At 46.2% G+C, this 23313-nt stretch overlaps 1 protein-coding gene across 1 annotated transcript in view; it reads right to left on the bottom strand.

Annotated features, from left to right (window-relative positions):
- Positions 1-20221: 20221 nt before the first annotated feature.
- LOC108579677 (runt-related transcription factor 1-like) overlaps positions 20222-23313 on the bottom strand; it is a 20991-nt gene continuing 17899 nt past the window's right edge. Inside the window, exons 5-7 of the mRNA XM_017943264.1 lie at positions 21447-21647; positions 20972-21157; positions 20222-20898 (exon numbers count right to left, since the gene is read on the bottom strand). Coding sequence (XP_017798753.1) covers positions 20222-20898; positions 20972-21157; positions 21447-21647 — 1064 coding nt within the window. The remainder of the gene's footprint in view (positions 20899-20971; positions 21158-21446; positions 21648-23313) is intronic.

The raw sequence follows: 23313 nt of genomic DNA, 5'->3' as shown, positions 1-23313 counted from the left end.
GGAGGTTGTTGGAATAGCGAGAAGTCTTAGAACTTATTTGTTAAACCTCTTTCGAGAGTTAGACTACTTTGATGGAGTTTGAAGAATCTGCTGCGAATAGGTGGGCGAATGTTTTAGGTGATGTCTCGTTGATTAAATTCGATTTCACGAACCTGTTTATTGCGAATGAAGCATAAATTTAAATATGTTTTTTGTGAAGAAGGAGTGGGAAGAAAGAAAGGAAAATTGCGGTGCATTGACAAATTAGGACAATTTCGTTTAAATTCAATTTGGTTTCATGAACCGGTTCGGTATGAATGAAGCACACATTTAAATCCTATTTTTGTGCGAACGAAAAGTGAAAGAGAAAAATTGAAAATTGTGGTGTACTGTTCGTACATTGCTCTATCATTAGCAGCAGTTTTGTTGGAATTGGAAAATCTGTTACTTCAAAATAAATTGAGACAGTTTGACGACCTTTCTCAAGCAACTACACACTTACAGCATCCCAAGAAACCTCCAAGCAACACCAATGTACAATACACTGTCCGCGAACATGAACCACAGCTTCCTGAAAACCTCGAAACAACGGAGCAAGTTGAAAAGCTCGCTTAAAACTATCATCCTCCCCCGCGACATTTAAACCTGCTCCCCTAACGAGCAAGAACCAGCAACCTGAAAATCATAAAAGAACTTCTCCGCTTGACCTAAACCGTACCTACAAGAAACGCCAAAATTCCCTGGCTTGATACACTTTGTGGCACCACTGCCAACACGTCCTTGCCTTTCCAAAGCTTTCTCTTTCTTCAGATTTTCAGTTTTCCTTCTTCCGTGCCTTTTCACTTTCGAGGATCATGCCTTCGCCCCCGAGCAACCTAAAAATGTGGCGTCCAGATTTGCACGAGTGTGAGAGGCTGTTTTCTACTTGAGGGAGAAAGTTTGAGCAGTGGTCACTGCAAAAGAAATTTCGATTAGTTCCAGAAAATTTTAATCCCTCACAGTGCGAAATTATAGTTAAAAAATTCCAAAGAAAATTCAAAGGTAATTCAGAGTACACCAAGAATACTAACGAGGAAAAGAAAGATCGAATCGAAAGTTCTCTGTCTTTCCCGAGAACACAATTTGTACCATAAACCGAGTCTTCGTTTCCCCACTCTCCTCACACTCGTTCCAAAAAGAAGACAAAATAAAAACTAACACAGTGTAAAATTAAGTACAAAATTCTAAGTAAAAAATCCCAAAATAAAACTCGGATCGAAAGCTCCCCATCTACCCGAGCTTCCGAAAATTTCCCAAGAACACAATTTGCAACGCAAACCGAGGCAACCCAAAGCAGCCTTCGTATCCTCGCCCACCTCACCCCACGCTCGTTCCGAAAAAAGGGACAGAGAGAAAAGGTAAAAAGCCACGATCAATGCTGATGGCCAAGAGATATCAGGAGTTATACTTTTAATAAAGAGCAATCCTCGGATACGACAGCGGTGTTCCCAGCATCAGCAGCCTCAGCATCAGCGATCCCTGCTTGTGTCGGTGGCGAGAGAGAGGAGTCGGGTGGGTGGGATGCGCGAGCGAGCGCCACACGTGTCTTGAGGGTGGTAATTACGCGGCATCTGCAGCCAGCCCACACCAGCCTGCCTGCCGTCCGCCAGTTCTGCCTCCACCTCCGCCGCCGCCGCCTCCTCCTACTCCAGCACCGACTTACTCCGCAACCTTAGGTGGGCTGCTGGGTGGATTTGGCCGCGGATGGGTGGGGTGGTTGGCAGAGGGATGAGGCAAAAGGGGTGGCGAGGGATGGGTGGCCACAGTATTGATTTTGTCCAAGACAGCCGACGCCGCCGCCGCCGACGCCGCGGCCAACCAGACCCACCTCTGGTGGTACCCACTCGGCTACAACACCAATCCCCACCCCACATTCCACCCCGACTACTACTACTACCACTACTACTACTACTACTCGCGTCGTTTTCCTGCTCCTTCTCCTTCGAGCCACCCTGTCTCTCCTTCGTCGAGGTGTCTTCCTCTCTCTGGCTAGGTTCGCTCAAGTTCTACGTAGGCTCGGGAAGGTGTATGCGTGGGTCTCTTCTGGGGTTCGGATGGATGTAAGACGCAAGGTGGCTGGGTCTTTGTGCAATTGTTTCTCGGTGAGATTAGAGAGAGTTTTGATTGATATTGAAAGGTGAGGGACAGGTGTCGCTTGGTCGTGAAGATTTGTCGCGGAGAGTAATTGATAGGAGGACGTTGACTTGGAGCAGAAGAAATTGAAATTATTTCTTGTGCGTTTAATTTGTCGCGAATTCAGGGTGATTGATAGAAATGTTTGACTCGGGCAGGAAGAAACAGATACACTTGTTTCTCTACAAAAATAATTTCAAATTTGTCACGGATTCAGGGTGATTGATAGAAGAACGTTCACTTGGACTCGAAGAAATGGGAATTATTTTTGGTAGATAATAGAGAAACAAGTGCATCTAATTAAGATTTGTTATCTCGTTAATATTCTCGACGCCTAATCATCGGGAACGGTGGAGATTGTCGGAGGCCAGGCGATAATCGCGAGCTCGGGGTTTCTCGGAGCGACACGAAGAGAGATGGAGAGAGAATGTCTTTAGAATTCACGAGCCCTCCACCCTTGGTGCCCAAGTAACGATAGTTTAGAAACTTGACGATGCCTGGGCGACGGGGCAGCGTGAGAGCCACGGCATCTGGACGGTAGTTAAAATGCATGTAGTCCTCCGAGAGAGTCTCGTATTCAAATACAGGATCAGTCCTTCTTCGACCTCTCCGTAACTGATCCCGATCCCGATCTCGATCCCGTGTGCCTCAGGAGAAGAAGAACTTTTCGTCTTGTTGGGAGGGTTCCAGGATATCCGCTGCCTCGACTTGGATTTTCCCACACGAGTCCAACCCGTAACCCGTCCCCTCCCTCCACTTTCCAGTTTCGCCAGTGAATCCTTCGAAAAAACTCCAGCTCGCCTTTCGGAACGAAACTTGCGGAAATTTTCGAAAATTCAAAGACTGTTCGCGCTGAAAAATTCGAAGACTTAATATTTCTCAAATTGTCGACCTTGGTTCTTCTCCAACTTTAGAGAGTGATTTCAGCCTCCCAGATTCACCAGTGAATCCTCGGGAAAAACTCCAGCTCGCCTTTCCAAACGAAATTTGAAGAAATTTTCAAAAATTCCAAGATCGTTCGCACTGTAAAATTCGAGGTCTCAATATTTCTCAAATTATCAATCTCGATTAATAGTTCTTATCCATCTTCAAAGAGTAACTTCAGTCTCCAATTATGAATATCAGAAAGACTAAGAAATCAGGAAAGTACAATTTTCGAAATTCCGAGTATCTCGCTTAAACGTTCCTTTAAATCGCCGCACGATAATCGCTAAAAATCGAGCAACAACCCCATTATCCGCAGAGACCGTTCGAAATCCTCTTACGTACCCAGAGCAAGAGTATAATCATCGTCGTAGATCCGCACGCAACGGGGCCGTGAAACGAGAAATAAAAAGATAGAGAAAAAAGAAAGAGTATTCCCAGGGCGAGAAAGATACAGAAAGCTGGACACGGTGGAAAAGGGGGAAATGAAGCAAAGCAGCGAGACGGCTGTTTCGCCAGGCCGTTTTTATCGGCGATTTCTACTTCGTCCCGCTGTTCCCTCCGCCCATCCTCTCCTTACCATTCGATATTGTATTCATAGGAAGCGCTAAGAGACAGAGATACCGGGGTGATTCACGAGCACGGTACCGACGGAATTCATATTAGGAGAGAAATGTCGCCACTCGCCCTTTTCTTTCTCACCCTCTCCGCTCTAGATGGCTCGATGGCCGTCGTGGTGGACGTCGTTCGGCAGATATCCACGATACAAGCCCCCGGAGTATCGATTGTCCACTCTTCCCACCGTAAAATACACGGTGTAACGATAAACAGTAAACGTGTCACTCGATGGAGACGTTTCTGAACTCTCCTCGAGATGTGAAATCGAGATAACGATGGACGAATGTGTCAGACCCAGCGGAATCTTTGTACTCGAGATAAAATTGACGTTACTTTCGTGGAACGAAATAGTCTATAGATCACTCGTTTGCATTAACCCTCGGAAGGCGAATTGTTTTAGACGGGTGAAAATTTCTATCGTACACGGGTTTCAAGAAGGAATTGTGTATAAGTGTGTATACTCTCAACTGTACATATTTGACATTTTTCTTGTTTATTTAAAATAGATGTACTTCCTGTACCACACGTAATCCTCGCATTCGTCGTACGAGGGTTGACTCTTTGGGGCATAGTGGGGTAAAAAGTGTCCCACCTTTTTAGTACTTACATATGCACATTAAGAAAACAAAGCTAATCTAATTTAACCTGTTTTCACAAACTTCACGGTGAGATTATTTATGTCCCACCTAATAGTCAATTATCTAAACTTTTTTTTAAAGTTTTAGTTGCTTTATATCGTAATTCACACCTACTGTAGGAGGTGGTCTAATGAACTTTACTCAAATCAGGATGTCGCGCAAAGTAGTTCATTTCGGACTCTTCGGCGTCCGTCTATTACCGAAGCTAAGAACCGACTCTCGTCGTAGTCGGGTCTGGTGTTTGTCACTCGCCAAGAGGCGCAGGCCAAGCCATAAACCGTCCCAAAATGCCTACACTACTTTGTTACATTTTTTTAAGATAAACTTTCTGTGCAACTAGAGTCTGTTTTTGCCTTAAAATTCTGTGCTTGAAAGAATTAAGGGATCCACTGTGCACCGTCTGACGACGTTAATACTCTCGTCGTAGTCGGGTCTGGTGTTTGTCACTCGCCAAGAGGCGCAGGCCAAGCCATAAACCATCCCAAAATGCTTACACTACTTTGTTACATTTTTTTAAGATAAACTTTCTGTATAACTAGAGTCTGTTTTTGCCTTAAAATTCTGTGCTTGAAAGAGTTAAGGGATCCACTGTGCACCGTCTGACGACGTTAAATATCAACTCCTTGCGGTCGTATCTTCCACAGGCATGGTTACCTTCCCAAGAATATCCAGAAATTGGACCGCAGAGAACTAACAAAGTACTCGTCAATCTTGCGAAAAAATCTGAAAATTACCAACAGCCTCGAAATTGCAAGGTTTCCTCGCCGCTGTCGCCCTTCGCGAGCAAGTCACAATACATCAGCCGAGAGAGAGAATCGACGGAGGAGAAACAAAAGGGGCGAACAGGGAATCGGGGATAGAACGAATAGAGGATGAAGGAGGGAGGTGGAGGTGGATGAAAATGGAGGGTAACGCGAGCCTCGCGAAGTAAACGAAACATAAATGTCCCCGGGGCTTTCAGTCGCATCGAGTTGTTGTTACGTCGGGGAGTTCATGAGGAGCAAAGAGGATCACGCGATCCAGATAAAAGAGCAACGCCGGTCCACGGGACCCTCGCATGTATCCAGCTTAGCCGAGACCGCAGTTTAAGGAGCTTTGGCTTTCGTTTAATCCAGAGTGAGTAAAAACGAGATGAGGCGATCCCTGGCTGCCGCCTCCCAGTCACTTCTGGCCCTTGATTCGCGGCCGAAATCCCTCTCGTTCGGTTACTTGGGGATCCGGCCACCGGAAGTTGATAGCGCGCTCTCCATCGCGTCACCCTCGATTCCTCCTCCGTCATTTTTCTCGAGCCGCGTAATCCCGCTAAAGACGACGCGTTTCTTCAAATTTACCGTTGCTCGTTTTACCTAGCTTGTTCCGCGGCAGAAGTTACGTCCATGGGTATTGTCTAGGTGTGTTCGCAGTATCCTACATACGGCGGAGAACTTTCTACGCGTCTGTTATTCACCAACTCCTATTTCACGCGTTATGGACGTACACGATGTGGAAATTTCGCTTGCAATTAGTTTATTAATCAACTAACTTGTCGACATTTGCACTGGAATAAGCTGGCATCGTCTATCTCTGGAGTTAACGATCGCGAAGGTATCTTTTCGCGTGATTCGTTGGAACACCTTTTCTTTCATAACCCGTTCGAGTGCCACGGGTTATCGCAGAGATCTGACCGAAATTTGACGTTCTTTCGTTCGATGTCGAAAAATTCCAAAAATTGTGTTTTCGACATTTTCACTGTATACGACTGTGTGGAGGTAACACGAAACGAAGGCGAAGTTGATTATGTGCAGGGTTTTTGGTCAATTTTTTGCAAAAAAGATAGACAGGTTATAAGAAGTGGAATAAAATTTAGACTTGGCGGCCCGATGCGGTGACACTTTTCGCGACCGCGCTCCTTGGCACTCGAACGGTTAAAGCCACGTAAGAAAAATGCAAAAGTTCCTCCGTCGTATTCGACGTCCGTAACAATGCCAGGAAATACGAAAAAAAGAGGCGGCATCTGAATGATCGAGTAGATGGAGGTAGCTGTTGGCGGTCGAGTGGGTGGTAGGTCTGATTAATCGCGGAGGAAAGGGTGGCCGGTCGAATATTCCGTGACATGACGGCTCGCGTCGTGTTTTCTCCTCAATTACGTCAATCCACTCACGACCCCCGCGTAACGGACCGACTACTCGAATCGAAGCCCTCCGGTTCGGTCCTTAATCGGTCAAGTGATCGTAGACTCCGCCCGACAACCGGCTGCCTGCTGGCTGACCCGCCGATAAACGGAGATGGAACGATCGAGCAAGGGGTGCAACGGTTGAAAGAGAGAGACACCGGTCAGGAGAAATGGCTAATTCCGGATATTTATGTAGGGGGTAAAGTAGGGGTTGTTACGGGCCTCGAGATCGCCGCTATAACCCTGGAGAGCCAGAAGCGACCAACTGACCAGAAAATTAACCCTCCAGTCGATCGGATGGAGCCGGAACAGCGGAACAGGCCGATGCCTTGACTCGACCGCGTCAAGCCTCCGACTTTTTCCACTTTCCAACGCTGGAACACCATCGCGTGTCCCTTTGAATTATCGACCGACAAAAATACCCTCCTCCGTCCTACTCTGCACTCTGCTCCTGGGGGTGTCCTTCGATTCTCGCTATCAGAACGTCGTTTGTCCGGTGAAACGGCTACGTGTCCCCCTATCGCGATGGGACCAGTGATTTTTCGATTGCTCGTGGAGGGTGGTATTACGAGGCTTGAGGTTTCGGGGATGTCGTTGGAATTAAGCGGTGAATGGGAGATACGATGTTCGTGGAAGTTTGATGGCTTGGAGATGTACGTTGGAAGGCAGCGATGTGTGAGTTGAAAAACGTGTATCTAGATGTACGTAACTTCTTAAGAAGGTACACCAACGTTGAGGCTTCTGAAAATGGGTAAGTTTGGGAATTTTTTTCTACGTAACTACTGAATGAAAAGCTTCAATTTTTTTCAGGTGATATAAACGTAACTTTCAGCTTCCTTCTCTAATTTTTAAAAAGTAAATGTTACGAGGTACAGTGAATTCTTTTAGAGGATGTAGACGTAACTTTCAGCTTCCTTCTCCAATTTTTAAAGGGTAAAACTGTTACAAAGTGCAGTCAATTTTTTTTAAACCAAATTAATGTTCCTGTAATTAAGAAATTTCAAGAATTCACCGCATTGGTTCACAGCGATATCTCTAACCATAATTAACATTTCATGCAGTGCATAAATGTAAGTACTTATCACTGAGAAACGCTGGATCGATCCACAACTTCCGATCTTTCCCCGAGAAAATTCACTTCCCGGTGAAAAGTAAGAATAAGACAACCGGTAGAGAGGAAGCACAGGTTAACCGTGAGCGGGGAGCGCGAATCAAGCGGATCGTCCGGATAGACCGGGGACGACTCCCGCGCAGACACGGCCTCTGCCAGCCAGCGTCCCCCAATAAAAGTCAACAAAAGACTAACGATTCATTCGGCTAATGGAAAAGTCCGAAAACAGAAGCGCGCCGCCCTCCCCGCCTCACCCTTCCACCGGCCGCGGGGTTTGTCGCCCTCCGGCGCGTTTCTACCGCTCATAATTAAGCAGACTTTTAGCAGATTAGATCCGCGATTTCGCGCGCACGCCTCACTGCCCGCTCTGTAAGCTGTCACGACGAGCAACGCGAATTCTTTTTCAGCTTCCCAGCCCGGCTAGATCCTTCTTTGTACGATCCACCGCCGCCTGTTTTTCACAGGATACTCCTCCGTTACGGAAACTGGCAGCGGAAATTTTTCAGCGAGACCGACTTAAATTCGCTCCTCCCGGATCGCTGGGAAAAAGTGGGAACGAGAGATTTGGACGGTGTCCTTCAAAAGAAGGACTCACTACTCTCCTTTGCCTTTCCGACACTTCCTTTGTCTCTCTTTCTGTCTATCACACGCGAATGGTAATTCCAATTTTTTTTCACCAAAGAATTTTGTAACAGGTCTGAGACTCTCTCTTTCTCTTTCGCAATCTCACACTGTTTCTTTTGCCTCTCTTTCTGTCTGTCGTACGCGAATGGTAATTCTAATGTTTTTCCACCCAGGAATTCCGCGATAGGCTCTTTCTCTTCTACAATCTCCTTGCGATACAAAATTGTTACGAAATTAACGCGTCGAATGTCGGAGCAATTCTACGTAACTTGACCACAGCGTGGAAATGAATTTCTTGTTCAAATAAAACACACCCCAAATTGTACAAATATTACCATTTACTCAAATTAAGTGCTTTCACAAATGTTGGCACCACCGGTCACCTTTGACCGTGTTAAGAATTGAAATTTCACGAAAGCTCAGTCTCCGAGAGGGACAATTTTTCGAAGAAATCCAGAGCGAGTGATCGAAGAATTCCCCAACCCTATCCCCATGCCCGAAGACACTTACCGGTAAACCCGTGGAATTAATTATCGCTCGGGAAAAAGGGAGCATTTAGACGATGAAGAGGAGAACGCGAAGGAGAGAGGTATGTTTCAGTAGGCGAGATCTCTGGGCTTAGTCTGGCTTAATCCGTTCGACTATCCGGCGGAAGGCGTTGGCGAAGGGAAAAGAAAGGAAAAGAAAAGGGGTGAGAGGCGGGAGAGACCCTTAATCTGTCCTCGAGTTCTCCTCCGTGCGAAACTAAGCCCCTTGTCGGCATATTGCGACGATTCGCGGCTATAAAAACGCGCGGGAGGGTCTCGCGAGAGGGTGTCGGGTGAAACGAAAGGGGTTGTCGGCTTGGCCGAGTGACAAATGGCTCGGAATAATACCAGCCAGCCGAACGGGCCGGGCACCCAACGCCCAACATCCGCCGCGGTGGGTTCCCCTCAAGCTCGCCTCGGAGGAACCGTGGCTGCGGGGCTTACTCTGACAATATCGTTAAACGATCTTCTTTGTTTTCGTTCCGCTCCCAACCGGCACCCACCGTTCGACGATCTACGGTCTTAGCGATCCTCGACTTTCTTGCAGCACTCGTTTTCAAGGATGTTGCGATTTTTAGCGAATCGATCCACCAAAGAATTTACACACGAGACCGAAGTGAAATACTTAACCCTTTGCGATCTGAATTCTTTTTCATTTTCTTTGCAATAACTCCGCATTATTTTAAGTGTTTTATTTAACCCTCGAACAGCCGACCGAAAACAAACGCGGCACGCCAACGCCGGGTCTCTTTTTACCCTTACTGGAATTTTTACTAGTCTTTAGGTGATAAATATTATTTACTTTGTTTATGTACATTTTGTACATAAAATTGTATTTCTTTTTATCGTATGTGTGAACATATACACAACCAGCCGAAAGTTTGGAATCACCTGCCAATTTATATTAATATCGAATCTGCTACTAATTCTTCATTGATTTATCTCATTTCGATTGATTTGAGTAATAAAAAATTCGTTGGAAAATTATTATAAATGCTAACATTTTTGGGGGAATTTTTGTGCAATGCGCAGTGATTCCAAACATTTTATACATTTTGAGCTGTATTTGATATCATTTCCTATGAATTCGTAGCATCTCGAACGTATTTATGCCGTTATTTAGCTTCTTCGATCTTTTCTCCTCGCTGTTGTATTCAATACCGTCTGACTAAGGACGTTAGAACTCTCCACGCGGTCATTTGTTCGTGTTACAGCGATAATATTGAGCCCAGCGAACGAACAAACGTTGCCGTTCGCTATGCCGACTCTACCTATGCTACCGAGTTCAGACATCAGCGGCGTTCAACTGACCCGTATCACCGCCAATATCAATCCACCCATATTCTTACTGTAGTCTATTACTACTGATGGTTTGCGGAATATTCCGCGTCCGGCGATAAATGAAAGTCACGGCTCGCGGAATAGTCCGCGCTCGGTGATGGGTGACGATCGTCACGTGCGGAATATTCCGCTTACGGATGCAAATGGGTTAAGACATGGGTTGAAAGTGACCCGGCATTGGCCGGGCGAGGGTTAACACGTTGAGCGCGGAGCCGATTTCGCTCTGCTTCCCGTTCAGGCGGCACAGTATAAACAGAAGATAACAAATGCGCTCACACGGCATTCAGACGAAGAAATACCAATTCGGGTCGATAGAAGAAGTGTTCACAAATTGCAAAAAAAAAAGAGGGAGACGTGCATAACGTTTATTTTTTAATCAAACGAAATGTTCACTGTCAGTCCCCACGGACCGACGCCGCGCTTAACGTGTTAAAATGTCCTTCAAAGGACAGTGTAAACAATTGCTTCGTTACAACAATAACAATTGGATTTTTTTGTCGCGGAAAAGGGTCGTATGCGTGCAATATTGCTTATCTAAGTGTCAAAAAATATTGCGAAATGTAGTAGACATTTAGACTAGCAATTTGGAAAGTGTCGAGTGTGAATAAAATTGATATTGAGTGCAACGGGTTAAACACTATTTCTCGGTCGCACCGAAGTATGTTTTATTTGTACGCCAAGTGTAACAGTTGGGACTCGCGCTGGTTTATGACCCGCAGACCGAGAGGCTCCAACGCCTTGACACCCGCACGCGCTAAGGGCTGGGTCAGGTGAGGACACAGCCACGTGCTCGCGTAGAAGCGCCCAACCTGTGCCAGGTTTCCCGGAGGCTAGAGAGGGGCGTCGTGGCACGTGTATAAGGACGCGTGAAATAAGAATGTAAGAGATTGTATTAGAACGAATTCGGAAGCGTGTAGTTGATAAGGACGGACCAGAAAGGAACGAGGCGCAAACGTCGGACGGATCAATAAATATTTAGACAGCCCTTACACAAGGGGCTAAGTGGTAGCTGATTTTTCTAAATAGATTGAGAAACGCGACGAAATTTCCTTTTTCTCTCCGACACACGAGAAAGAAGTAGGAATTTCATTTTCCGCAATTACCTGATTTTATAAACTCCAGCTTGACCGAAGGTCGGAAGGGAAGGAAGAAAAGGAGGAGGCAAATGCGTGGTAGGAATAAAGGACTTAGGTGAAAGAGCAATCGAAGCCGAGAGGAGGTTTCTTTCATCGGAAAACAATCGCTGAATTTTTTGTAATTACTTGATTCGATTGTTCGAAAAGGTATTTGAAAAAAAAGAAAAAAGGGGGGGGGGGAATTGCAACTCGAGTTGAACTGAAGGTCGGCGAAGGAGGAAGAAAAGAAGAAGAAGATGCGTGGTAGGAGTGGAAGACGGAGGTAAAAGAGCAATCGAAGCGCCGAGAGTGAGAGAGAGAGCGGGGGTTTCTTTCATCAGAAAATAATTAAGGTTTTCTATGGAGATGATGGATTCGGTGGACCTCCCGTTCGCTCAGTCAACGTCAGAGGTTGACAATAGGTTCAATGGATGGAGCGCTCCTTTATTTAAAGTAGCTTTGTGTCCTCGCCGATCTCCTCTTCCCCCTTCGTCCACTCGCCGTGCAGTCGAATCTCGATCGTCCATTCTGCAACCCCCTCACCACCCTCGAGAAATCGAATTTCCTTAACGGCAGGTTAATGAAAAAACGGTGATGCGGCAGAGATGGATCCGCTGAAAAATCTCCTCCTTGTTGATCCTCAACTCTTCAACTGTACCTATCGAAAGATCCGCTCTGGCCTCCGGTTAATTCTCTCCGACAAAATTTTCCACCCGTTCGGAAATAATTGAGAAAAGTACAATTCTCAGACCTCGTGGAGAAATTAATTCTCATTGAACGTCACAGAAATCTTCTGAGTAAATTTTACCGTACTCTGTTAGTGGGGCAGAAAGAAAAAGTTTCCAAAGTGAAAGTGGAAAAAAGTATGCCTCTCTGCCGTTTGTGTGATTTTTCTGAGTTAGTAAATCTTAATAAGGTTGACGTACGATACTAATGGTCGGTAATGAAGTAATCTTATTAAGTGAAACTTTGGTAGTTTCGCGAAGAATGAAATTTTTCGAAAGATTGTGGTAAATGTAGGAGAACCAAGATCCAGGCTCCGTGTTTCATAATATACTCATTTTTGGGAAAGTTCACGACGTCTCGAAGACGTGAAAGCGTACGATGACACGCGAAACAAATGACGTCTCCCAGAGATCATTGTACGTCCAGGGGTAAATTCGCCTACAAATCCTCCGCTAAAGATTCGCTCTCGAACGTCACGTCCGAACAATAAAAATTTCTGGTCGCAACATTTTCCGGATCCGGCCAGAAGTTTAAGGTCCCATCGTGGGCTGGAGTGTTCTCGGGGCCGCGTAGGTGGCACGACAAAGCCGAGATGAAAGAGCGCTCAGCCCCTTTCCGGTGGCATTCAAATGTGGCCTTTCTAACCATGCAACCCCATATCTCCCGCATCCTTTTCCATCCTCTCTCTCTTTCTCTCTCTGTTGGAGGGAAAAAGGTTGGAGCACGAGAACAGCGAGCAAGCCAGAGCCAACCAGCAGCCCATCTCCATCGGTCCGCCAAACAAATGACGCTTGAAACAAACGAAAGACGGCGACGGCGTTTGTCTTTTGTCCGTGCTGGCACGCACGGAATCCGAAGCTAGCAGCAGCCAGCCCACTCCCCGTGTTCGAGGGAGAAGGAGAGGAGTAAAAAAATATCGTCGTCGGATTTTTGTCTCGGTTAGCCAAACGATTCTGCTTAATGGCTCGCGCAAAGCTTTCCAACGGGGAGCACGCAACGACGTGCTTCTTCGGCGCCACCCCTTGCGTCGTGACCGTGGCTGATTTCTAATTTTGGCGAGGGAGAATTTTTGTGTCGGGTGGAGCTTTGTTTTTTCCACGAGAATTTTCTTTTTTGGGAAGATGGGGTTTGAGAGGTAACTGACGAGTTTCATATTACAACGTTGTAATAAGAAAATTCTAGTTAAAAAAACTAAGGTGAATTCTTGAAGAGCGATAAATCGTCCAAACTCTGACAAATTTTTGCAGTCTTCGTTTTATCTCTATTGAGAATAATTGACGAGTATCATGCTACAACCCTGCAAATGATAAGATGGAACTATGATGAATTCTTGAAGAGTGACAAATCGTGAAAAGTATTCCACTCTTTAATGATTTTTGCAATCTCCGTTTTATTTCTACTGAAAGTAATTGACGAGTTTCATACTGTTGTACAATCTTGTAAGTGATAAGAGGAAACTGAGAAAATACTAGTCAAAAACTAAGATGAATTCCTGAAGAGTGACAAACTCCTTGATAATTGTTAATAATTTTTGCAGTCTGCGTTTTATCTCTGTGGAAAATAATTGACGAGTTTCACACTATTATAGAACCTTATAAATGATAAGAGAAAACTAAGAAAATTCTAGTCAACAATTAAGATAAATTCCTGAAGAGTGACATATCGTGAAGTGAAAAGTATTCCACTCTCTGATTTTTGCAGTCTGCGCTTTATCTCAACGGAAAACAATTTTTTTCCACGACTATCTCGAAGAAACGATAATAGACAAAAGATTCCAATTGCTTCCTTTTTTCATTCTGGCCACAGTTAAGACGTCAGCGAGGAGTTGCTCGCGATCGAAACGATCAGAGACGTTGATCGTTTCAGAAGGGTGAACGGAGACACCGTTCACAGCGAGCTTCTCCCTTTCTTTCAATACCTTAATGTCAGCGAACGTTACGAGCCTTTGTCTTCTAGTCCCTCACCCGCTCCTCCCTCTCCCGCCATTGCCACTGGTGCAAAGGGGTTTTCACCGCCGTTTGAATCCTACTCCAGGATGAAGCTTTATTTAGCAGATGATATTTACGACTTCCAATCCCGCGCGACCCTCCCAACTTTTATATTGTCTTTTGGCAAAGTTCGCCGCTGTTGCCTATCTCGGTTCATCCCCCCGTTCCTCCCTCTCGTTCATCGATTCGTCTTCGGGCTTCGATTCCGTCTCGACGACACTCCAGAGTTGTGATAAAGTGTGAAGGTCGGACCTCGGGATGAGGAAATTCGGGAATTTCGAAATTCTTCGGTCTTTCGTGAGAGAAAAGGATGAAACCTTGAATTTTTCTTCGTTGAAATTCTGCTGAAGTTTCTCGAGGGGATCGTTGAAATCTTGGGTGTTTCAAATTTGAAACTCCACTGAAATTCTTGGAGGTTTCTTTCTTGAGAGAGAGGGGAGAAATGTTGAAGCTTTGAAATTTGAAAATTCACCGAAATTCTCGGAAGTTTCTTTCCTGGGAGAGAGGGAAGAAATCTTGAATTTGTCACGTTTGAAACTCTGCTGAACTTTCTTTAAGGGAAAGTTGAAATCTCGAATTTCTCAAATGTAAAATTCCACTGAAATTTTTGGAAGCATCTCTCTCCAGAGAGAGGACTGCAATCTTGAATTTGTCACGTTTGAAGATCTGCAGAACTTTCTCAAGAGGAAGGTAAGAATCTCGAATTTTTCAAATTTCAAACTCCGCCGAAATTCCGAAAGTTCTCGGCTCCATTTCCCCCGAAGCCATTTTCTCTCCTGGCAATTCTCTATTTTACTCCGTTCGAATTGACGGCGAATGACGGACCGGGGTCTGACAGTATTTCCTCCTTTATCCTCGTTTTTTCTTTTTCAAACCGGTGACAGATGGTTAGTCAAAATACTGCGACGTCTCGGAAAAAAGCGACGACAGAAGCATCAACCGAACGTACTCCACGTCGAACGTTTCGAGCTAGTCGGCCTGGAAACAAATACGCGTGCACGTCTGTCTTATCGTCGAGCCACCCTTCATTCGAGATTGTCATCCGGGCTACGAGCAGTTGTAAACACCAGCGGCAAACATAATATAACGAACGCTCCGGGCTATGCGTGAAACAAACCTCCTCTCTTATAGTTATTCCTTGCGTACAGATTAATTTCTCACGTAAAAGCACATTTTTTCCATCGTTTCCTTCGAGATTTTTTATCAACCACCGTTTCGTAATTTTCTTACGAAGAATAATGCTGAAATTTTCTTGAAAAATCCCGTACAAAGCAAAGAAAGTAATAGCAAATATTGCAATATGTGTAACATAAATAAACTTCAAAAAATATCGAAGCTAAGAGATACAGAGACTAGCGAGTAGTAAAAGTCAACGTTAGTCAGACACACCACGTAATTCCCACAAAAGAATATTAGAAATACTGTCAACAGCCCCACGAGAACAGTCTCTCCGATTTCCAGGATAAAAATGACCACACTTTTTCCACGATAAATACAGAAATAATTACCACTTGTTAATTAACACGCGAACCTATCGAAAAAGTTATCGGAAACTTTGTAGCATTCCCGTTGGTAAAAGCGCGCCGAAACTTTGTTCCCTTTCTTGCTGAAACACCCACAGATCCCGCCACCCCCGATAAATTATATGTCGATAAATTAAAGCGTGGCGGCCGCGTCCGCCGATAAAAATCGAAGATGCAAAACCGACCAGGCCGATGGAGAGAGGATAGAGTAAAGGCCGGCGGTAACAGCGATTCATTTTTCATCGACCTAACCGAATTTGTCGAACTCACGGGAACCTCGCCAAGGGTGGGATCTAATTTCAGGACCATTACGATGTATACGAGCCCGCCCTACTCCGCTAGATCGCTCGTGAACTATCATTTGTACGAATTACACCCGGGACCCGCCCCTTCTCCCTTCTATATCGGCGATCGTTTATTATTATTAGCATCGAGCCAACGCGTCACGCTTCCGCGACCAAAGGATCAACCATTAATCCTTCCGGGATAATTCAAGACAGCGGAATGCCTCGGAGATCTCCTGCATATTGCAGCGAACCTTTGGTAATCATCTTGGAGAAAGTCGGCGCGATACCGGGGCTAATGAAGTTTGACCATTCTTAAGGGATCATTGTGAAGTGAGATTGGAATAGTGAATAGGGCTGCTGGCAAATATTTTTCTTCTGCATAGTGCAGGCAACCTTTGGTAATCTTGGAGAAACTCTGTGCAATACTAAGGCTAATGAAGTTTAGAAATTTTTAAAGTGAAAATACTGAATAGGGTTCCTACATTCGCGGAAAAAATGATAAGCACTCCTTGAAGGTTCCACACAGTCGTGAGACAGGTGTCCCAGATTAAAGGTGGCAAGGAGAGTGCAGGTGAGCAAAGGAGGGGCCAGAAATAATTTAACGCGACCTCTCGACTTCTTCTGATCTTTTCCATCACGTAGATGAACCCTTTTTCATCCTCAAGAGAGAGCGAGAGAGAAAGCGTGAAGGGTCCGACAAGGTGAAGGAGGAGAGGAGAGGTCGGTGATGGGCCATTCGAGGGAAACCCCGGCCCGCGACGATGAAAATTATACGCGTACATAAGAGCAAGGTGAGAGACTGCCACGTTAAAGAAATTAGAGAGATAATTCCTCGGACGAATACCCAATTTACCCTTTCGTCCGCCGCGCCTCAGCATCCTGGCCTTATTATCTAAAGTGCTCGGGCAGCGGCAGCAGCAGTAGCCCGAGAGGCTGACAACGAACGAGAACAGAGAAGAGGAGAAAAAAAAAAAAGGGAAAGAAAAGAAGGAACGAGGCTAGGAAAAAGAAAAAGAACCTCGCAACCTTCTGACGGGCAAGGCGTAGGAGGGACACTGTACCAAGGACAAAAAGCGTTAAAGGACAGCTCCTCGCGAGCGTGCAACCAACTGGCCTCGGCTCAAGGGACGTTGCTCGGCGTTCTCCTTTCTTTTTTTCTTTTCCTTCCTTCCAGCCTCCGATCATTTATTCACGCCGGAGTTACTTTCTTCCGGACCACGACGCCTCGCTTCGATGCTTTCTCTCCTCCGACAAACGACACGAGACCTTCTTCCGCGTTCTCGGGCGAAATTTCTCTCGCACGGAAAAACACCGGAGAATTTCAGAAAAACCTCGGAGCAAAAATTCGTTCGACGTACGACACTCGGTGTCTTACACCGGGAAATCGAGAATACAAGAGACAGATCGGTGGCGTGCAGCCGGAAAACGGATCTCCGCGGCGTTCCACTGGTAAAACCGCCTGTGCACCCGTAGAGAGAGGCGAGGGTGATAGAGGGTGGATCGGTGAAAAAGAGATCGCGGCCACACCGCGATTGAAAGAACGGCCCCAATCATCGGCCCTGGAAATGCATTTTCCGTCTCTCTGGCTTCTGTGCCCGACGCCGTGGCGGCGGTTTTCGGGCATGGCTTCATACGGTTGAACAGAGAGCGAGAGGGGCGGGAGAAAAAGACAGACATAGAGTGACCAGAGAGAGGAGACCAGTCTTTGTTGCTATTTCGGGGGGATGAACGAGCCGGGGACACGAATACGTGTTCGATCGATGAATCACTCGGCGTGCACCGTTGACGTTGACGCGGAACGAGAGCGCGACACGCAAACACACAGAGAGCACATAGAGAGAGAGAGAGAGAGGAGAGATGGTTGGATCGTGACGAACGATGCTGGAGCAAATTGGCGCGAGCGAGAGAGAGATAGAATGGATTGAGTGGCGGAGGGGTTGGATGCACCCTCTCTAGCGTATATACGGTAGCAGCTCACCGGTTGCGGGTGTAGAGTATGCAGGTGCGGGTGTATTAAAAAGCGGGGGTGGCTGCGGTCGCGTACCAATCACCCGACGGGGATGAGGGGGTGGCTCCTGAAGCGAGAGGGGGATCGAAAGGTGGTCTGGCCCGGCTCGATGGACGCCGGGGAGAGAGGGATCATACAGAGAGACGGTTTGTTCCGAGAGAGAGAACACGCCCGAGCCCACGCAACCGAGCCCCCGTGAAATTTTAATCGTGTCGTCATTGGGGTAGTTTGTTGCGATAACCCGACCAGCATGGACGTGTACGCGGGGCTTTTCCACCATAGATTGAGGGGGCGGTTAGGGGCGGGGAGGGAATAAAAAGAGACTGTCGTTTTTACGATCTTTTTCGTTGCAGGGAACGACAACGACGACGACACCCTCTGAGTGTCTTGAGAAATTTCTGGGTAAGCTGCGTTGTTAATTGTTCCACCGTTAAATTCGATTATAATAGATTTCGATATTTCTTTTTTCCTCTTCTCCGATCGTACATCGCTCTCCATTGATGAAAAATTTCAAGCGTCATTTTACGCGCTTCTTTTTCCTCTCTCACTCACCCGTTCATATTCAGCCACCGAATATTTACCTGTGTCGTAATTAGCAGCGTGTGCACGCGGGCCGCGTTTTCATCGAGCGAGAACCGTCGCGCACCGACGCCTGGCCACGGTTCAATGCGTCGTTTGAAAGATTCATGGAGATGCGGTGTGCCGGGCATTATTGCTCATTTGATCGGGCGGCGCATCGGAAAATAATGTAGAAAATTGTTTTGCGGTCTTTTTATCTCGATTTCCAGCCACGTGACACAACGACGACAGGAATGTAGCGAGGAAGCGTGTATGTGCGCGCGTGTAGGTTTTGGCTGGACGTAGAGGGGCCGCTTTGTGTGTCCCATCAATCACGCGGACCTTTTCACCGAGCGGATATCGGGCCTGGCCGTTTTTGCGTGCGGTGCATCCCGCTCGATTGCAATCGCGGCGAATTATTGAATCTGCTGCATATCTCGTCCGTCCGGATTAGGTTGGGTTAGTTGGCGCGCGTCCGCGACTTCGACGATTTCGCCCCCCGCGAATCGGCCGATTCTCACCCTTCCCACGGGCAAGGATATCGATCCGCGATACGTGACGCGTGTTCGCGAAATTTTCCGCCTCTACCCTCCTACGACAAATCGAATTTACCCAGCAATCTTTTCGTTTTGTACATAGCTAATTGAAATTGCCGAATTTTCTGCGGGCGATAATCAGTGGCTCCCGGAAAGCGATTTTCTGGGTATTAGAAAGCGAGAAGAAGACAATTTTTGCAAAGTTCCCTCGGTGTTTCTTACGTACAACGTGCTTCGCTAAAACAAATATACCTCTGATCTCTGAAAACTACTTGGGGGAAGATTCCAAGAATGTATCGATAATGATGGCAAACGAAATGCACTATTTGAAGACAAAATTGTGTATCAGTTGTGCAGATATGCTAAAATTTGTTTGACAACAAGAGCTGTGATAGCAAGTATTATTTAAATCGCATAAGCGGTGTTTCGAGCATCAATAATACGGAACGAGAGAGATACAAAACCCAGCAAGTAGTAATACACGAAATTAGTCAGACGTATGTAAAAAAGTACTACGAACGCTAGCGAGAGTTCTAATATTTTCCCGAATCACCCTGTATCACAAATCGAACAGATGCAACGGCAAGAAACTTTATCGCACCAAAGACGTCTCCTTCGAAAATCCTTCGAAGATCGGTACTTACCGTGGAGGCCTGACCTGGAATCGCCGAATGAAGAGCTGCGTAAGAAGATGGTCATTCATGGAACGGATGATATTACTTTATTTGATGACGTACTTAAACAGTGAAAGAATCTCGGGGCCAGTCACGCTGTCGCGGTAACAGGCCGGCTCGCTCATTGACTCGTCACGCTCTCGCTCTTCGTCACCGATTAACGTTCCCTCGTGACAAAAGAAAAACAAAGAAAAATAGACGAGGGAGAAAAGAAGACAGAGAAAAAGAAAAGGAGCAGCCTGCAGGGACGTGACTCAGCCCGGACTCGGAGTGTCCTTAGGTCTGTGATATTTACAATTTCTCACTTTCGAACTAACACCGTTACGCTCAATCCAAACACCGTGAAGATCCAATCGTTCAAACGTCCTTTCCTTCGAAAACGTCCTTTGACAAAATTGACGTAACGAGGATGGTTCGAAAAAAAGTGTCGATTAGTCTCACTCGAAATGACAATGGGTAACGCTTGACACGTGTACGCGAGACGAATAAACCTAGGTAATAATCGGACGCCGCTTATATATTTACATACTATACGAACGTAAACCCTGGTTAGTCCTCGAGTCCTTGATAGCCCCTGGTCCCAGGACCAGACTCTCTGAGCTGACCTGGCATCTTTCCCCTTAAAATCGCTTCTAACTTTCCAAACTGACACCCTAAATCGAGACGATCAGCCTGAAGAATTTACAACGATAAATCCACCGGTCGATCTTCTTCGTCGATTTAATAAGGTCTCCAGACCTGTCTGGGTTTAGGGCTTCTCTCCCTTCTCCCTCTAATTCCTTCCCTCTCGACGTCGGTGTCCTCCTCCTTCTTCCTCGTAGTCAAATCTTGACCAACGTTCTCCTTATCCTGTCCTTTCTTCGTACTCAGATCAACCGTACCCTCCAGACGAAGCTTCAAATCTCTGCGAGAAATTTGTTCCTCGTTCTCCTGGTCGTTCGAGTTCTCTACGCTGGGTCGAAGGTGAACAGAGGCGTCTTGGAACGTCACAGCGTCGGCGGTGTCCTCCACGTCGCTCCTGATCGGAGAGATCCTCGGGGAGTCCTGTTCCGGGAGCGACTCGTCGCTTCTCACGCGATCTCTGTTCGGATCTAGCTCGTTCTTGTCGTCCACCTCTATGCTACCATCGGGGCTGTCCAGGTCGCGTCGTTTCTCCTCCTTCAGGCCGGATTCCGGGCTGCTGCTGCCTCCTCGAAGCTTCCTCATCTCTTCGACTCTGGCCTGGTCGGGCCTCTGCAATCGTTGCTGAGCCATTCTTAGCGCGAGTGCGTGCCATTCTGGCTCCAACACGTACTGCTGCGTGTGATAGAGGGGATTGTAGAGCCAGGAAGATTGCGGCAGCAACGGGGCGAATATCGACCCGAAGATAGACCCTGTCGCACCCAGAAGATGAAGACCTGCGGTCACGTGGAGGACGATCGTCAGTTTCGAGGTGTTTTTAAGCTAGATTTTTCGTAGAAAGAGAGATACCTTGGAAGTGTGAATGATGTCCCGAGGGACTGGGAGTAGTGGTGGTAGTGGTGGGTTCCGCCGGAGGCGTGGGTGCCGCGACGGTTGCCGTCGTGAGCAGACCTGGTCCTGGATTGCCGGGGGACGTTGTTGGTGTCACCTCCCTCACGGACACGCTGATCGGACCCAAATCGTTCCTGGACGATTCTATGGAATTAGTGAAACACTGGTTAAACCTTGGGAATTGTCGTTTTCTTCTGAGTACATTGGTACGTTTACCAAATTTTCACGCGGTGACAAATGTGGAATTTATCCACAAATGTTCACTGTACCGAAGAAAATTGAGGAGAAATAATTGAGCAGAGATGAAATTTTGAAGGTGTTAAGTTCACTCGATTCGGTACTTAGCGAACGTGTTAAGTTTACTGGAGTCAGGAACGAGGAAAAGATGATTGATATTGTAGAGGATGGCGAGGCAAAGTGCAGAGTGTCTTACCAGAGTTAGGTCCAGGCAGTCTAGGGGATCTCTGCTCGATGGTGTGGTGGAAGGGATTGAAGGCCGACGCACCGGCTGCCGGAGGATGTGTATGCGAATGGTGACCGGGAGGCGGCGGAAGACAGTGCGGCGGAAGAGAGCCCCTGGGTAATCCACCCCACCCTTGGCCGGCTCCTTGCTCCAGACCCAGGTGTTGCAAGCCTGTGCAATCCAAGAGTTCTGAAATTATGTCTGTCAGTCGTTCGGCTTTTTGGCCGATCGATAACAACTACCTACGTTCCAACTTTCGAGCAGGGGAAAAATAGAAATTGACCGGCTCTGTCTTAACCCTTTCGCGATCGAATTATTTATCTTTATGAAGAATTTCTCGTTTATCTAGTGATCGTGCGCATTCCATCTTTCGAACGACGACAGAATCTAAATTGGTCAGCTCTGTTTTAACACTTTCGCGATCGAATTATTATTCTTTTAAGAATTTCTCATTTACCTAGGGATTATGTACATTCGATCTTTCGAACCAAGGAAGCATAGAAATTGGTCAGCTCTGTTTTAACACTTTTGCGATTAAATTATTCATTTTTCTCAAGAATTTCTCATTTATCTATTGACTATGTACATTTCACAAAATTTAAATTCACCGGTTCTATTTTAACCCTTTCGCGATTAAATTATTTATTTTTCTCAAGAATTTCTCATTTATATATTCATTACGTTTCTTCATCTTTCGAACGAAGAAAAGATCTAAATTGTCGAGTCCTGTCTTAATCCTTTCGTGATTGAATTATTTATTTATTTTTTTCAGTAATTTCTCGTTTATCTATCGATCATGTACATTCCACCTTTTGAACACAGAGAAAATCTAGATTTGCCGGCTCTATTTTAACCCTTTGACGGTCGAATTATCTGCTTCTTTTAAATTTCTCATTTATCTACCGATCATGTAACGGACGATAAATTCAGATCGACGTTCGTTCCAGCGCATAAATAGCGGACACGCGCACGCCGCGAAAGGGTTAACGAATACAAAACGCTTCATTACTGTGCTAAAAAAGGACACTCTAAAGGAGATCTGGAAATGTTATATAATGTCAGACGGATAAGCGATCGCCGGATGACAGATAGAGCTCGCAGAAACGCTTCCCTTTGACGTAGCGAGCGTTTGACGTGGATGGACAGTTAAATTTATCCAACAGAGAATAGAGAAACGATCGATCACCTTTTTTTTCCCTCTCTCTCTCTTTTTTATTCCAATGGCTGCACCGATATACCGGCGGTGTACGAGCGCGACCATGGGAAACGTTCGCGTGTGCGAAACTGTGCAATTAAATTCGCGGCATCAAGAAAGGAATTAATCTCTGCATACAACTGCACCGCTCGTCTTCTCGTCTCCTTTAAACAAACGACGCAAGAAGAGAGAAAATAGAAAAAAGAGAAGAGGCAGGCTCTATAAGAAGTTATCCAACGACATCTTCACTCTCCGGAGGATAAGAAAATATAAGAAAAAAGAAAGCGAAGAAAGAGAGAGAGGGGGACGTTTAATCTTCGCCGTGGCGAGGTGGCACGAGGAAAAAACGAGAGAAAAAAAAAAAGAGACTGAAAAGCGTTAACTGTAACGACCGAGTAAAGAAGTTAGGAAACCGCGGCTGGGAAACTCGCTCAGGTTAGGTCGACTGAAGAGGCGTGGAGAGACGGTGGAGTGAGTGGGGGGGATGAGGCAGGTTGAGTAAAAGTGAAGCCCGTAGTCATCGGTATGGTATCGGTTTTTCGAAACACCTTGATCAATAGCAGATTATACCGTCATCTGTGCGGGGCAGTTTAAAAATTCCGTGAAAGCTCCGAAGCCACCGGTTTCAATGCTGCTCTGCGG

Source organism: Habropoda laboriosa, unplaced genomic scaffold (assembly GCF_001263275.1).
Source record: "Habropoda laboriosa isolate 0110345459 unplaced genomic scaffold, ASM126327v1 scaffold33, whole genome shotgun sequence".
NCBI lineage: Eukaryota > Metazoa > Arthropoda > Insecta > Hymenoptera > Apidae > Habropoda > Habropoda laboriosa.
The sequence above is the reverse complement of the archived record's forward strand: the minus strand, read 5'-3'. Positions and strand labels throughout refer to the sequence as shown.